At 42.9% G+C, this 18,328-nt stretch overlaps 1 protein-coding gene and 1 pseudogene across 1 annotated transcript; one reads left to right on the forward strand and one right to left on the reverse strand.

Moving 5' to 3' along the window:
- Nucleotides 1–754, forward strand: part of LOC106808266 — a 14,619-nt pseudogene extending 13,865 nt beyond the window's left edge.
- Nucleotides 755–4,870: 4,116 nt separating this feature from the next.
- LOC106808271 (tRNA pseudouridine synthase A, mitochondrial-like) lies at nt 4,871–17,941 on the reverse strand. Its single transcript, XM_014810907.1, has 14 exons — nt 17,512–17,941; nt 16,942–17,024; nt 15,726–15,888; nt 15,158–15,224; nt 12,583–12,683; nt 12,406–12,433; nt 12,151–12,229; nt 11,749–11,794; nt 11,080–11,173; nt 10,664–10,734; nt 7,658–7,777; nt 7,461–7,531; nt 7,058–7,199; nt 4,871–6,122 (listed from the first exon to the last, which is right to left on the reverse strand). The coding sequence occupies exons 1-14, from the start codon at nt 17,686–17,688 to the stop codon at nt 5,904–5,906; spliced, it is 1,461 nt and encodes a 486-aa protein (XP_014666393.1). The 5' UTR covers nt 17,689–17,941; the 3' UTR covers nt 4,871–5,903.
- Between the last annotated feature and the right edge of the window lie 387 nt (nt 17,942–18,328).

Below are 18,328 nucleotides of genomic sequence, written 5' to 3' on the forward strand. Positions count from 1 at the left end.
CTCTCTCTCTCTCTCTCTCTCTCTCTCTTGCTCTCTTTCTCTCTCTCTCCCCGTCTCGCTCTGTCTCTCTGTCTCTATCTCTCTTTCCGTCTCTCTGTCTTGTGAACATTCTCTCACACACACGCACGCACGCACGCACGCATGCACGCACGCACGCACGCACACACACACAATCAGGTGTTCGCAAGGACTGCCCCAACCTTTTTTACATCTTATTAGTCATCAGGTTAACACACTCTCTCTCTCTCTCACACACAATCAGGTGTTCTCAAGGACTGCCCCAACCTTTTTTATCTTATATTAGTCATCAGGTTAACACACTCTCTCTCTCTCTCACACACAATCAGGTGTTCTCAAGGACTGCCCCAACTTGATCTGCACGCCTCACGCTGCGTGGTTCAGCGACGCCAGCCTCACCGAGCTACGGGAGATGGCGGCGGGCGAGGTGCGACGCACGATACTCGGCCGCGTTCCCGACAGCCTGCGCAACTGTGTAAACAAGGACTACATCGTGAGCGCGCGCCAGTGCGCCGCCTCTGACGCCGCCGTCAACGGTGGGTCGCACCCCTACCCCTGCAGCGGCGGCGGCGGCGGCGGGGCCGGGTTCGTGCCGGTGGGGCTAGCACGCGACCTGACTCCACTCACTGACCCGCGGCCGCCGCCCGCGCCGCCGCCGCCACCGCCGCACTCTACGCTCACGGAAATGTCGATCAACCGTCTCGTCGCGAAGGCAGAGACGAGCGAGATTCGCTGAGACGGACGGCGGCCGCCAGGGGGCGTTCCGGAGCCTCGTCCCTGCAACCGCGGTGTTCCGGAGCGCAGCGGTCGACGCACGAGTGATTCAGTCAGAACGCGGAGATCGGCTCCTACCCGAGTCGCTCTCCTCTGCGGCGCAGGGATCGAATGATTGGCGGAGTGACAGAGCGGCTAACACACGCCGAAAGGCTGCCACGGTGTAGGTGGAGTGTGTGGTGGTGTATGTACTGCTAATATTTGCTGCTCACCATTACCTACCCAACAGCCAAATGATGATTTTTTTAAGCGAGGTTTAATGTATAGTTTGACCCTATGTGTGTGTACTCCCCCTTCCCCTCCCCCTGGTGGCGCAAGAGCTACACATGATCTCCAGTTCTCCATATATATATATATATATATATATATATATGAGACTTTGCCAATTGGTGTGGATGTGCACATGTGCGTGCATGCGTGTGTGAGCTTTAGTATGTGCGATGAAGTGTGTGAGCTTCAGTATGTGCGATGAAGTGTTTGTGCATGGCAATGCCAGCTCATTGCATTCAGTGTGTGCGTGTGTGCATCATGCTAGATGTATGAAATCATGTGTCGAGGTTACCCAATCTTTGCCATGAGATCTCGCTCATATAACCATGGCGGTTGTAGGCCAGCAGTCAGATTGCTAACTAAACCTTTCATAGTGGAGGCATATCGTTTAAATCGATGTAGCGAGACTTGCAGTCATTTTACTCGTAGTCGTGGTTTTACGAAGGCAGACCGTGCATGGGGGAAACCACGGTTCACAGTGCATTCGTGAACTCACTCCTCAAGCATTTCTAAGCTGCTAACACATCGACAGAGAGTGTCCGTGTACAACTACTGGCTTGGTAACGCACACAATCAAGAATACGATCAAACGAGTAAATCATTTGTTCCGTATTTATTCCTCAATTATAATTTATTTATTTTTTTATATCTTGTTTATTTCCTGTCTTGAAGATGTATGAGGTTATTGGAAATGACGCTGGGTGGTGTAACATGCTCGGTGTGCTAGGTTCTACAAAAACTGTAATTTTCACACTCAGAGTTTACGGCAGGCTACTTGGAATGGTGCACAATGTGGTTAAACCTGTGTTAGTGGAGCTCAAGGGGTCGTTGTCGTATCAGGTACTACAGATATGTACCCGAGGTACATATAATTATGTATACACAAAGTGTACCAGACTTGTACTACAGAAGTGTACCCTAACCCTAACCATAACCCTAAACATACATCATATAAAAATATAAACATAATACTAAACAACCTAAAACTACCTCCTAATTATATAAAAATATAAACATAATACTAAACAACCTAAAACTACCTCGGGTACATATCTGTAGTACCTGATACGACAACGACCCCATCTGTGTTAGCGGACACCTCTCTATGAAGAACGATTGGTGGTACCATCAAGTGGTAGTTATACAGTGAAACCACATCTGTATAAAAGACATGTGATGATGTGTCTATAAAGAGCATTTTTAGGGTTCTTTTCAGTAACTCGTATATTCAGGTTAGACTGTGCTTCAAATAAGCTCAGAATGCGACTGCTACTCGTGATCTCGTTAGATTGTATTCTTGATTGTTTTGTGTTTGTAACTAACTCACTGTGATGTCAACATAGAGCCAGGCACTCACACACATGTAACACATATCTGCTCTGTGGACCTGTCAATGCGTCATAATTTACCTTTCCACCTAGGGTGATTGCCAGGTAGCTTCTGACAGGGTTTTGCTCCCTCTGACCGGATAGCCAGTCCCATAGTCTAGACATAGACAGTCTACCATAGATAGTCTCTGCGGCGACACTCGCTCTTGGATAGCACCTCCGTCTCTCCTGACGACACACGCCGGACACCTCTTGTCTTCTCGCTATGGCGACACACGCTCCACGTAGCAACACCATCTCTCCCGACGACACACGCCATGCACCTCTCGTCCGCTCGCTACAGCGACACACACCGTACACCTCTCGCCATGTAGTAAACTTCTCTGTCTCTCCCACGTTATACCTCGCACACTACAGCCCACATAGCAAACTCTCACTGCCTCGGTGACCTTGAGGGGATTCGCCGCACGTGCGTTCGCGCCCGTGCCTACAGCCGGTCAACGTCCGGACAGCTTCACCAATCATTGTTGTGATAGAACGTTCTAAAAGTGATGACTATCAATTCAGTGCTGCAAATTCGACGTTTTGCCATGCTTGTGTGAAAACTGTACCAACAGGTTTAGGTTGACAGACCTCACAAACAATAATTGTATCCTGTAGGAAACAATAATTGAATAATGGAATTGAATCCCAGGGGAGTAAATTTCATCTGGCAAGTTTCTATAGAGAAGCAAGCCTTTGCATGTGATTTTGGGAATCATTTCTCGAAAATGCATTTCACGTGCCACAAAGCGTGTCTGGCAGATTCAGCGGAAGCTGAAGGCAAATGTTCACTGTGAAGCATATCGTTGTTGTTGTTGTGAGCCAGCACAGAGTACAGATACACGCACGAGGTCACCTTACGCTCACTCGTGCTGTGTGCTGATATACTACCCTCTCCCCTTCCCCCCCCCCACCTTCTCCTCCTCCTCCTCCTCCTCCGTAACAGCGGCTTACGCTAGTGGCAAGGGCGTCACGTGCTCACACGTTCTTCCTTTATTATTAACTCAGTAGTGACGAGATTCCCCTTGCCCCCTCCCTAGCCTCCTCCTTCACCCCTTCCCGTGCCTTCTCCCTCACCTTCTCCCTAGCCTCCTCCCTCGCCTCCTCCCTCATCTTCTCCCTAGCCTCCTCCCTCGTCTTCTCCCTCGCCCCCTCCCTCGGCCCCTCCCTCACGTCCTCTCTCGCCCCTTCCCTAGCCTCCTCCCTCGCCCCTCCCTCACGTCCTCCCTCGTCTTCTCCCTAGCCTCCTCCCTCACGTCCTCCCTAGCCTCCTCCCTCACCTCCTTCCTCGCCCCCTCCCTAGCCTCCTCCCTCGTCTTCTCCCTAGCCTCCTCCCTAGCCTCCTCCCTCGTCTTCTCCCTAGCCTCCTCCCTAGCCTCCTCCCTCGCCCCTCCCTCCCCTCCTCCCTCACCTCCTCCCTCGCCCTGCCAATACGTTGTCGCCGTAGCAGTCGAGTACAACGAAGCTCTTGTGTTTATTTTTCTGGCAGAGTATTTACGTGTTATTTATTGCAGTTTTTCATTCGTGTGTATAACACTAAGTATTTATCTTTGGTCAGCATAGTATTTACACCAGCGTACAAGCACGTCACCTCCCAATCCCATGGGGGTGTCTATTTTCGCTGTTGTTGGCATCGTAAGGATATCGTTGGGTATATAAAGTCGGCCACACACACCTCTGCCATTCTTAGCAACGCATGCGACTGACACAGAGGCAGGCCGAAGGTGTTGGGATTGAGATTAACACCTCCCCTATTTTTCTAGTCACATTTCCAGGGATTTCCATCCAAGATATATGCGTGGAGGTACATGTAGGTACTCCCATGCTCCACACAGTGCGCAAAGCGATCATTGTATGTGTCCATTTTCGGATGCTCATCTTTCCATATCATGCTTAAATATAGGTGCATATAAACAAAGCAACAGCCCTAGTCCATTATCGTCCATCTTTGCCTCGCTAGTGACGAAACCAACATATCAAAGCAAAGGTGGAAAAATTAAAACGAAAGAGCACGAACATATCACACGGAGAATAATGAATCGCAGTCATATGAAATATATTTGAATAATAGGACGTGTCATAAAGCCTGGACTGCGGGCGGTAAGAAATGCACACAGTGTGACATAATATATATCAGTCTTCTGTGGTACTCGATCAGTCTTCTCACTGTATTATTGTACAGCAATTATTTATGTGGTGTATACGATGACGACGCTGTAGTGGTGTGTGCTCACGAGTCTATAAATGTTGAAGTATGTGTGTTTACTATAACATGGAGTTGATGTGATACAACCCCCCACCCCCTCTCTCGTCAGCTACATACATATCAGACAGATGTATTAAATATATTATAACTGTAATGTTATTAATATTTTCTGTATCTTTTTGTACTTTATTACTGGTACATGTTTGTACCTATGTATATTCGTAATGTTTTGAGATTTATTGGATAAACTGTGCAGGTCGTTTGGAGGTAAAATCTGTGAACCACCCACATTCGTGCTGCGTATAGAGTGAACAATGGTGGCAATGATGTTGTTCATTAGAAAGTTCCAATGCAACACACTTACAAGGTTCATGATCAGCTACTCCATCTTAACGTCGGGTAATATGTTCAACTGTCAAATGAAATCATCCATACAGCTGGATGAAAATCCTACACTAACACTGCATATTAAGTTTGTGACCTGCATATCAAATCGAATCTGTAGTGTTTTGCGCTCGGTCAACGAACAATTCTAAAGCAGTTGTTTTCACATACAAGTGTTTTCTTTTCAGATTACTCTGTGTACATGTAGGTATTTATTATTTGTTGTAAATTGCTGAGACTTTCCAATAAAACGGTCTTCTTTTGTGAAGATGTATATTATGCGAGTACAAGTGGTTAATGTGGTTTTTGATGTATGTGCATCTCATTTAAAGTAGAGGGATTTCAATGCCAAGAATAATAAATGTAATAGAAGGTTATAGATCTACCCAAGCAATCTTGTTCATTTGGTCTTAAATGCAGCCGTTTACAGTAACGTGATTTTACAACAAGTGTATTACCCAGTTACTACTTATCCATGAGCATACGCTACTGTTTCAATATTAATTCATATCAACGTTTCCCAGCTGTAAACCAGGAACTCTTCTTAAAACAATTCACTCTGTAACATCAGCAATGGCAGCATGATACGCACAATACTTTTCATAGCCACAGAAAAAAACAAGATTTGAATACTTCACACTGCGATATGATACAGATGATACAGAGATTCATCCTAATTCACTCAAGACCCACAAAGTCACTGGTCTCGTTGGACTCGCTATGTTCACAATTTATCATCGCGTTGTGAACGCTCTTATGTCACGCGAGTGCATCGCCCCTCTCTTTGTCAAACGTGGCGTTGTGTGGCTCCATTTATCCACAGACTGGCCATCCTTGTATTCTAGCATGGGGTTTCGGCAGGGTTACTGCCTGCATACATTTCATTGACGCACTGCACCTGCCTCTGCTGGTGGTGCGACCTCAGCTGACAATGTGCCATCTGTCTCTGCATTTAACTTCGTATGTGCTGCACCTTCTGTCTGTAGCTGCGTAGAGTCGGCAGTTGACTCCCGTGTCTCTGGTTGTGAGTCCGTGGCGCCATCTGTTGGTGAAGATTTGCTAACTACAACCCGGTTGGGGATAAATGTCTTTAGCACATCCTGGAAAGATAAACGCATAATGTGACACACACATGCTGATAAATGTAGATCAGAAATAGAAAACTGTGGTTAACGGTAGACAACAATTATTTACAAGTACCGTATATGATCGCGTAATAACCGCGGGCGCCTATAAGCCGCACCTCAATTTGAATCGGGTAAGCAAGTATTGTGCCTAGTATATTTCCCCTCACGGTATGGCGCACTGATAAATCGCAGAGCAAATACAGGGTTGAAATCTGAGGCCAAATTTGCGGTTATTACGCGAGTATATACGGTAATTAATTATTTACATTTTATTTACAAGTATTTGTGACACAGCAGAATGCACTCAATTTCTGGGGGAAGGTAATATGTGACCCGCTCCAGCAAAACCAGGATTAAGTAAGAAATTCTACAAATTGAGTTATGTGCATATCTGAATAGATCATTTAATTACCTTTAAAATGATATATAATATTTGGCTATATCTAAAGAATTGACCGATCTACAGCAATTTGAAGATCGGAAACCGACTTATTCCGGAATATGCAGCTTTTGAGATAAAGCGTTCCGGGTAAGGGGCCCAGTCGGGGATGAGCGGTCAGGGGCCCTTCAAAAAAAATGACTATAATAATCTAGAAATATCTGAACATATATATCCGGATTAAATATGCACTTAGGAACTTATTTTTGTAAAAATCTCATTTTTGTCCAGGTAGGCCATTTTCAGCATTGACATGTGTGCGTGCTCATTACTCAAAACAATGACTTGCGACTTAGTCCGTATTATGCTGGAGCGGGTCACATATAGTCATCCCAAATACCTACTATTCATACACCCCACACACACACGCACACGCACACGCACACGCACACGGACACGCACACACACACACACGTCCTACACACTTATACCCACACGCCCATGTCCTGAATTCCACAGCCACACTCACCACGTAGGTCTCTGGACTGACAGCCTTCAGTGCTTGTCCGAACTGAGTGCTTCTGATATTGTTGTCATTGTGACTGTCAGTGTCGTCTGTTTCTCTGGTGTCGTAGACATGCAGAGACAACGTGTTGAGCCATTGCATCATGCTGCGGCGGGTGGTCAAGCGAAATCAAATACGATATACAACCAGAAATGTTGCCATAGCCTGCCTCTCTCTCTCTCTCTCTCTATCTATCTGTTTGTCTCTCGGTCTCTTGCGCATTCTCACACTCTCACGCCATCTCCGCCTCCATCTTTCCCTGTCTCCTGTGTTTCTCTCTCTCTTTCTCTCTTTCCCGCTCCCTCCCTTCCTCTCTCTCTCGCTCGCTCCCTCCCTCTCTCTCATTCTGTCTATGAAAGAAGGATACGAATTCTCATCTTTCTCTGTGCGAATGATTGTTGAATAGATGTATTCATGCTTGAACTTCTCAATCTCTTCCTATGAGGGAGCAACAGACAGTATGAACACCAATAACATTAACTACTCTGGAAATAATGAAATAGATGAACGTTCATTATGACAAAGGCACCACGAATATTCCATGCCTGATCATCACAAAAATACCTTGTACTCTTCCCACTCGATAGGATCGTGAAATCCATCACTGCCATGTCTGTTGTTGTATGCCTCAAAGTGCACCTTCTCCAAACACAGTCCAAGCCCTGGTGCTCTAGGGATATCAACCTACATTTACAAAAACCAAAAGATTACAGTCCATGGCAGTCCACAACCTAAAGATATTATTTGAAATTATGTGCGCTAAGCGCACATCACGAGCACAAAGCACGAAGTCACTTGCGGCCGGGGTCCAGGGGCCGCCTTAGGGCCCTGGAAGACCAGGGGTTTTAGATGCTCTCTGGTGCAATCTGAACCTTATTTTGGAGCACAAAATTTATGACCTATATTTCAAAATAATTTGGGTTGAGTCAAGAGTTATTACTGATATTATATTATTATTATTATATTAATTTATTATTATATTATCATGAGTGATGAGTCATTTTTCATTGTTCAATTTGTATACTAGTGTGAATGTAACCAGTAAAATGTTATAAAGCAATGTGCAAAAAATGCAAATAAATATACTACAAGGTGAAACTATATTGATCGAGTGTGGGTGGCATGCGAGCTGCGAGTTGCTAATTAAAAAATGGATGAGAAAAACTTCTTGCCAAATTTACGGCAAAGATACCGCAACGAAAGTAAAACATACAGCAATATGGTTTATAAACTTGGAAATGGGAATATTGCCGATTCTGAGAGTAGACGAAATGGGAGTAGGCGAAATGGGGCGTTGGCGAAATGGGAGTAGGCCAACTGCATGGGATGTTACCAGTTAAACATAGGTGACATTTCTTGCTAATCAAGCAGTCGACTCTAAGGCTTTGTTAGAGGTACGGTCAGCCAGCCCAAACAGCCAACCTAGTATTTTAACCTTTTTCACGACAGGTAATTCACGGGAAAAATAGTTAAGCGTTGAGGTTAAGTTAATAGTTGAGCGTTGACTTACTAACGTGAGTTGCGAATGATAAATATCTGGCAATATATGGTACTATCCCAGTACCCGACTCGCAACTCGCAACTCGTAGGTTACCAACGCTGATATTGATGAGGCTCAGGACAAGTGAACGTCTACGTCGGACAAGTTATTCGTTTGGCTAGTTGCCTGATTGGACAACTAAAAAATGTCTAGTTGCGTAATATTCCTAACATCCTTTGAGCCAGGGCGCTATCGCACGACAACGGGACATTCTCACATTATATTTTCAAGTCACCGAAAAAAGCGGCCCGCGAGGCACGCGTCTGTGGCTGTACACATCGACGCTGCATACGTGCCTGCTGGCTGGGGGCAGCATTGATTGAAGTACGGGGGGGGCACATGATTGTTTCAGTCGCGCGGTGCTAATCACTACTGAAATGTATTGGGTGAGCACCGCTGGACTATGAGAGAGCAACAGCAAAACTCTTTCCAGGAATTAAGGAAAAAGCTACAATCGGGACTGACACACGAGTGTGCCGGCACGCAAAAATAAACGTCTGAATTTCATTACGATTTTCCATGGATTACCGTTCTATAATCATACGGGTCTACATAGGCACGCCCGCAGGCACACGCACGCACACACAGGCACGTGCGCAGGCACGCATACAGGCACGCGTGCACGAATCAGAGCAAGCAGCTCAGAAAACGAAGACGCACTGTATGACTCAACTGCCCGACAAGTGGGGGCCCATGCACAGAGTAAAACAGTGTAATAGGCGGTAATAGTGTATGCTACAAGCGTGCGCTGTGACTACGCGTACGTCCCGTTCGACAGTGCAGTACGGTTGCATTTTGCTTTGTTTGTGTTGTTTCTTGCTTTGATATTTCAAACCTGTCGGCCTGAAATCCAAACCTGTCGGCGATTTTCAAACCTGTCGGCTAAAAACTCAAACCTGTCCGCTTTATACATGTTAAAACCCCTCGTGGACCGCACTGTAGTCACTCCCCAACTCATACTCTAAGCAAGAAGACTTCACACTTGCTAGAAAATAAGATTTGCGTGAAGTGTGAAATGCTGTGTTGTTTACAAAGCATGCGAGATAACTGTAGAAATCCGGCGTAAGTAATAGATTGCAGCTCTAGGCAGATCCAAGTATCACTATCAGTTGCTCGATAAACGCTCTCAACTTAACGACTGCGCAATGGCTTCATAGCTACAAATTAGCTACATAGTTGCACGTAAGTCGTATCACAGCAACCCTGTTGACAAGCAATTTTGGGAGCTCTAGCAAGTGTCAAGGTAACCAGAAGATGTGGGATGGTACCTTCCATCCCCTTGTTTATAGACTTCCAATAGGAGCTATCGATAACAGTGGTGACATAGAGCTCGGGCGTGTGTTACAATGATAGGAGTGTGCGCATCTCCGTAAGTGTTTCTCATTAAGATTGCTAAGAGCTTCTACATGTGCTAGATTAGAGGTTCTTCTATTTATTCGAAGTTCATCTTGCAGGGAACCTAACTGAAAGAGACTTGGTATTTCTCCCTTGTGGTCATAAAGTAAATCTTTCATTCTCTTTTAATTCTCGTCTTTGCTTTCTCATTAGTTTCTTTCACAGTTTTATCAGCACGAACTCTATCCGTGTAGTGCACGTCTCCACGTAATTGTACACTAGTATTTTACTTGCCCCTTCGCCACTATATATAACTATAATATGTGATCTATGAATGTAAGAAATAAAGTATAAATGTATGCTTTGATTATAACTAATTTCTGGCTTGTTTTACTGCCAACTAAAACTCCCTGTCAGACATTTGACTGTCACTAAGCATGTGTAGTAAGACAGTTAGTGACATTATTGTAGCAGTATTCATATTATTTTATACACTGCACCGACGCGCCATCTATTATGAGCGTTGTACGTGAGAAAAGCAATCCAACATGGCAGCGCCCCTGTCAACGTTGTAACTTCGTTCGTGCTTAATAAATCATCTTAACTACAACCAAGACTTGTCGAATACCATTACAATTATAGCTTAGCCTCACTGATAGATGGCCATCAGTAGCAAGGTGCAAACACATACTCACTTTCTCAGCCTCCCAAGCTCTACTAAAGACACTCTGGTCAGTCAGACCGCGTGCCACAGCTATCACCAATCCTGCCAAAAAATCACATATATAATGTGTATAATAAACCTGATGTTACATATTGTTCTAAAAAAAAATCAAAAGTGTTGCCCATTATAACATTGCATGACCCGTTGTTCACTTGCAAGGCTGCAAATATATCTGCAAACTGTCACAACGTTAAAGCCCATAACTCATTGATGTACGAACAAGTCATATTATAATGACAATTTACCATCTACCTAAAAGTTCGCTTGCGCACACACACACACACACACACACATCATAAAACTGAATCACTATCGTGTAATTTTAAATTCGGCTCATTAGCACCAGTGAATTGCACTTGTGCAGAGTTGCAATGATAATGGACTTACCAATCATTTTCCTAATCTGATGCAACATGAAGCTTTGCCCTTCAACCTTCACCTCACAGAATTCAATTCCCTCCACCTCAAACTGTGTGCCTATCTGAAAACAAATAATTTTTTAGATGTACCATGCAAGAAGTCTGCTTGTGTATTCTTCATTTTTGTTTTTCTCATGGCACAGGTACCTACTATCAGACTCTGAAGCAATAAATCAGCTATTAATTGATCCACATCTCTAACCTTCAAGCCAAGATTGTGGCTTACCTGTGATGTAATTAGAAGTACATGAATAGCAGGGTGCGAAATTAACGGGAGTCCGGAGTCAAATACTCCCTGATTTACTGCAGGACTCCCTGATTTGACATATGCAGGAGTCCGTGCGACTCCCTGAAAATTCTGTCATACTAACTAGTTCGTTCCAGACCACGGCCTCGCGTAATTACCGTATTTTGTAAGCAAATGTCCAAAGACAATTTTATCTTAAAAAAAAAGCACATGCGTTATTGTTAATATCTTTAATTTTGAACTTCAGACTGCGGACTCCCTCATTTTGCCGCGGACTCCCTGTTTTTGAGGGCAGGGAGTCCGTTGGACTCTCTTGTTGAAAAGTTAATTTCTACCCGTGAATAGAGAGGAGTATTTGAATTAATACTGCTCAACAAGAGACAAACGTACCTCAATATTTTTCACAAACCTCTTGGCACTTGGATCATCAGCCTTCCTGCAAAAAATTCAAGTTTGCATGAGATTTGTTGAACTTCGTTTTGTAGAGAATTATTAGAACACTATCATAATACTGTTATATTACAAAGTGTAAAAGATTATCAGTCTGTATAAATCTATCAATAAATGACTATTGTCTTGTATGTAGTTGTTGTTTTCTTAACGACAAGTAAAATGTAATAATCATCAAATTTGAATCTTATATTAAGACAGAGTATAAATAACATGTACTTTTCGCCACTGAACAGTCTTGTGATTACAAATCACAATTATAACAATATAAGGGATCTTCGCACACTATGCCACCAGGCTGAATTCGGATAGCTACTGTTTCATTGTGCCTACTCATCTCACCTGCCTGAGGTGAAGTTGTGAAAATTCCTTGTTCCCTTATAGTTTTGAAAAAGGCGTGACACTTCATCCATTACATCCTCTAAACATAGACACAAAAAAACGAGCAATAAGAATTAACATTCAACAGTAGATTACAACTGAATCATCATTGATCAAGTATTATCAACTAAATTCTGGGTGTAGAAGTATGTACATAAAAGTAAATAATGCATCACTATTGTGTTTCTATGATGCAACAACTGTTTAAAGCCTTACTTGTTATCCTGTAACTCTCGGATGTAACCTGGAAAATGCACAGAAATTTACTACATTGGATGTATTTGCTTCCATTGGATACTGGTTTGATACAATTATGAGTGACACACCCTTTGCTTATTGTTCTGATGTGTCACACAAAACTTAGGAAAGGTAGTTTGAACAAACCGTACTTACCTGGTCTACTGGAGCGAAAGCGAATGTTGGCAGCACATACATGTACGTCCGACCGGAGCAGTTCAACTTCGCATTAAAGCCCTGCGTCACTCTCTTATAGCCTTCACCAACATAAAAATACATTATAACAACTTATATGTATAATATACACACACGCACGCACGCACGCACCCACGCACGCACGCACGCACGCACGCACGCACGCACGCACGCACGCACGCACGCACACACACATATAGTACTAATACGAAATACCCCTAGACAATCACTCCCACCCCACCTAAGGACAATTTCCCCAAGACAATTACCCCCAGGGACAATCATCACCCTCCCAGATAATTACCCCCCAAATCATCCTCTGTACAATATTGGACCGCCTATAGGACATTTATAAGAACTTGACACGATGAACTTATGAATGTTAATGTGTTTTTACCGAGAACTCTAATCTGTGGTGTAAGGTGCTCGTTAATCCTTGCTGCTGCATCCTCCTCCAGCAACATGTAAATAGAATCAAGAAAATCACCGGTCATTTAATATCGCACACCTCAACCGATGGAATAAACAATGTAAGGATTACTCGTGATGTCCCAACGGACAGTACCAGCTTGAAATCAGTATGACCAGATTGCTGTTTCTGCGTGTTGGTCCCAAGCACTGTCTTCTCACAAAATCACTAATGTGATCACACGTCACAAGTGAAGCCGTGAAATATTGTTGTTTATAACTCGGCTTCAACGAGAACCAAATGCTGCAAACAGACTCACGAAACTTGTGAGACCCTTTTCAGATTATGTATTCGCCGATAATTTTTTTCAAATAAAATAACCAGATTGCTAGCGAATTTCATGTCCGATTTTTTAACACAACTATTAAACTAATATTTGTTAACAACTCATTAATGGATATCACATTCCACATATGAGATGGAATATCTCATACGAATGGAATGGATATCTCTAAAATGGATATCTCCAACTATTCACTGGATTTGTCATACATATCTTCAGTGAGACAACTTGTCCAGCGGCGGACACACCCTTGTCTGTGCGGGCGCATCGCTGGAACTTCATGCGTTTCGTGTCGTCTGCGTGTGCCTGTGGCACCACCTGGGCCTGTACCAATGCATCCAGCAGATCATTCTCAATGGTACGCACGCCAGGGTTGCTGTAACAAGGTTGAGTAAGATAAAACGAGAACACCTCAAAGAAATACCATTCGCGTCTACATCAATTTTAATACTGGACAACCCACACAGACAGAAATGGAAGTTCCATACATCTACTTTAATAACAGACAGCACATGCAGACAGGAATGAAAGTTCCACACGTCTACTTTAAAGTGACTACGTCTCAAATTTTCTATGGTAAAATTGTAACATTTTTGTTGCCATTGTTTTACATTAAAAGTAAGAACTAACGGGACTAAATGTATTGTCAAATTCTTACCTGATAAGATTGTTTCTCAACTAGCTATAAATGCAAAAAACCTGGACGACTTGATATTAGTGTTCATAACATTAATTGCTTGCTATGGGCTATGTATGAGTCACGAGTGTATGTTCACGTCAAACAATATAGTAAAATAAGAAGTATAATGCAGCAATTTAACCATAAAAAGTGAACAGAATCACTTATATTTTGTGAAAAAATGGATTGTTTTTCTTCTTTTTTACTATTTACGGTGACGTAATCACTTTAATACTGGACAGCCCACGCACACGGGAATGGAAGTTCCCTAACATAATTGAATTAATCATACTTATCTTGAAATAGATAAATAATAAACAAATATGAGACAAACTCTGGGGGTAAAGTGGCATTGCCTAAAAGGAGCCCACTATTGATCAAATATTTCTATTTTAAATACAATAGCTTTTGATTCAATTCAATTAGGCTATGATGTGAATCCATGCAGATAAACCGCACACGTACTGCAGTGCTGCTCATAGGGTCTATGTCCCCCATGGTACTGCCGGAACGTACCCTGGGTACGGTCCGGTATACCGGAACGTACCCTGGTAACTATTTAATATGGTTAGGGTTAGGGTTATGGTTAGGGTTAGGGTTAGGGAGTAGGCGACTCCCTAGACTCGTTAGTGGAGTAGGCGAGGTATGGTGCGGCATATTAGATAGTACTCAGGGTACGTTCCGGCAGTACCCTGGGGGACATAGACCCTCTCAGCTGCAGTGCTAGACAGTCTGCAGCCGGATCCGCGCGAAGCGCGCCAACGCCGCGACGCGGCAAAAACTAACACAGGATCGCTGCCCCTACTCAAATAGCTTTACATGTGCTCTTCGAGTAAGGGCTCAAGCCGTATTATCGGTCCCTTCAGCAGTTGTGGCCATTGCAAGGCGACACGCACACACACATATAGTACTAATACGAAATACCCCTAGACAATCACTCCCACCCCACCTAAGGACAATTTCCCCAAGACAATTACCCCCAGGGACAATCATCACCCTCCCAGATAATTACCCCCCAAATCATCCTCTGTACAATATTGGACCGCCTATAGGACATTTATAAGAACTTGACACGATGAACTTATGAATGTTAATGTGTTTTTACCGAGAACTCTAATCTGTGGTGTAAGGTGCTCGTTAATCCTTGCTGCTGCATCCTCCTCCAGCAACATGTAAATAGAATCAAGAAAATCACCGGTCATTTAATATCGCACACCTCAACCGATGGAATAAACAATGTAAGGATTACTCGTGATGTCCCAACGGACAGTACCAGCTTGAAATCAGTATGACCAGATTGCTGTTTCTGCGTGTTGGTCCCAAGCACTGTCTTCTCACAAAATCACTAATGTGATCACACGTCACAAGTGAAGCCGTGAAATATTGTTGTTTATAACTCGGCTTCAACGAGAACCAAATGCTGCAAACAGACTCACGAAACTTGTGAGACCCTTTTCAGATTATGTATTCGCCGATAATTTTTTTCAAATAAAATAACCAGATTGCTAGCGAATTTCATGTCCGATTTTTTAACACAACTATTAAACTAATATTTGTTAACAACTCATTAATGGATATCACATTCCACATATGAGATGGAATATCTCATACGAATGGAATGGATATCTCTAAAATGGATATCTCCAACTATTCACTGGATTTGTCATACATATCTTCAGTGAGACAACTTGTCCAGCGGCGGACACACCCTTGTCTGTGCGGGCGCATCGCTGGAACTTCATGCGTTTCGTGTCGTCTGCGTGTGCCTGTGGCACCACCTGGGCCTGTACCAATGCATCCAGCAGATCATTCTCAATGGTACGCACGCCAGGGTTGCTGTAACAAGGTTGAGTAAGATAAAACGAGAACACCTCAAAGAAATACCATTCGCGTCTACATCAATTTTAATACTGGACAACCCACACAGACAGAAATGGAAGTTCCATACATCTACTTTAATAACAGACAGCACATGCAGACAGGAATGAAAGTTCCACACGTCTACTTTAAAGTGACTACGTCTCAAATTTTCTATGGTAAAATTGTAACATTTTTGTTGCCATTGTTTTACATTAAAAGTAAGAACTAACGGGACTAAATGTATTGTCAAATTCTTACCTGATAAGATTGTTTCTCAACTAGCTATAAATGCAAAAAACCTGGACGACTTGATATTAGTGTTCATAACATTAATTGCTTGCTATGGGCTATGTATGAGTCACGAGTGTATGTTCACGTCAAACAATATAGTAAAATAAGAAGTATAATGCAGCAATTTAACCATAAAAAGTGAACAGAATCACTTATATTTTGTGAAAAAATGGATTGTTTTTCTTCTTTTTTACTATTTACGGTGACGTAATCACTTTAATACTGGACAGCCCACGCACACGGGAATGGAAGTTCCCTAACATAATTGAATTAATCATACTTATCTTGAAATAGATAAATAATAAACAAATATGAGACAAACTCTGGGGGTAAAGTGGCATTGCCTAAAAGGAGCCCACTATTGATCAAATATTTCTATTTTAAATACAATAGCTTTTGATTCAATTCAATTAGGCTATGATGTGAATCCATGCAGATAAACCGCACACGTACTGCAGTGCTGCTCATAGGGTCTATGTCCCCCATGGTACTGCCGGAACGTACCCTGGGTACGGTCCGGTATACCGGAACGTACCCTGGTAACTATTTAATATGGTTAGGGTTAGGGTTAGGGTTAGGGTTAGGGTTAGGGAGTAGGCGACTCCCTAGACTCGTTAGTGGAGTAGGCGAGGTATGGTGCGGCATATTAGATAGTACTCAGGGTACGTTCCGGCAGTACCCTGGGGGACATAGACCCTCTCAGCTGCAGTGCTAGTTGTAAGGTACGTGTTCACCCACCGCTGCATGCCATTGTATCCAACTCCTGAGTACATCATCAATAGTGCAACCTTCTTCTTCTTTACATTTGGCTTGTGGCATTCCTACAGAAATAACGGTATTGAGCTCTCTGACCATTTCACTGGTGACTAACATGTAAAAATTTCGCACTATTCTAACTACTCTTGTCTCGTCAAGAAGAGTTCGAGCACAGGCACTTGGGACAGAGTCAGTAAAAACTGAAAATAATATGAACGTACATTCACAAATAGGCTCTACTACCGTACCTCTCTGTTACAGCTCCAATGTTGCATCACTGTATATCAACTTTCCTTCATAAAAACCTACGGTTTTTATGAAGGAAAGTTGATATACAGTGACGCAACATTGGAACTATAACAGAGAGGTACGGTAGTAGAGCCTATTTGAGTATTTCAGTATTAGTGAATGTGCGTTCATATTATTTTCAGTTTTTACTGACTCTGTCCCAAGTGCCTGTGAGTTCGAGTACAGATTAAAAACCATGCAAGTAGAATTTATTCAGTTTTGAAATGTGAAGAATACCCACATTTAATATTAATAACAACTTACAGATGATACTTTTAACTTTTTAGCATCGCTAGCGGCATCGCCACCATCATTCGATATTTGATCGTGGTCACGCTTCGTGTCTGCACTAATAGCGCCCTCTGCCATGCTTACAGGCGACAGAATGTTACGCAGATCTTTTAGTATCGACAAGCTCGAGTTGCAAATCCTCTTGAACATGGATGAGAATGTATATACTTGTGCTCAATGTTTTAAGTGACAGTGTTCACATAAAAACACTTACACAGACCGACAAACGATAAGTAACTCGTACGCCGTGTGAGGGCCCCTTAAATTAAACTCAACACATGCAGGCACAAACACTCAAGTCTTGACACAATTAAATATTGTGCTTTTACGGTTTTATCAGGATAATTGCTTGATAATGTAGTGCTCTGGCATTGGTATACGCGTTATTACAACATAAATATCCTTTCACATGGCCGCTGCCATATTGTATTCCCAGCATGCAACGCAACTATCGAGCAATGCAGGCGAAAACGCAGCCGGATGAAAGGGGTGGTAGGATATGTTTACTAGGCACTTCTAATTTTAACATATCTTTTAAATTTAATTAAGGTCAGGGTTAGGGTTAGGGTTAAGGTTAGGGTTAGGGCACTTTTTTGCATCATTCTTTAATATATCGTAAAATATATGTTAAAGGGAGAGTTTACTCTAGGTTCTAGGGTTATTTTCAGCTAATTTAGGTTATAATTACGCTACATAAAAAGTTTCATGGTTCAATCACCATTAGAAATTTTTTTTTTTAATGTTTTAAAACTAACGACTACATTTTGATTACAACGACGGTGGCGCCACT

Source organism: Priapulus caudatus, unplaced genomic scaffold (genome assembly GCF_000485595.1).
Source record: "Priapulus caudatus unplaced genomic scaffold, Priapulus_caudatus-5.0.1 Scaffold264, whole genome shotgun sequence".
Classification (NCBI taxonomy): Eukaryota; Metazoa; Priapulida; class Priapulimorpha; order Priapulimorphida; family Priapulidae; genus Priapulus; species Priapulus caudatus.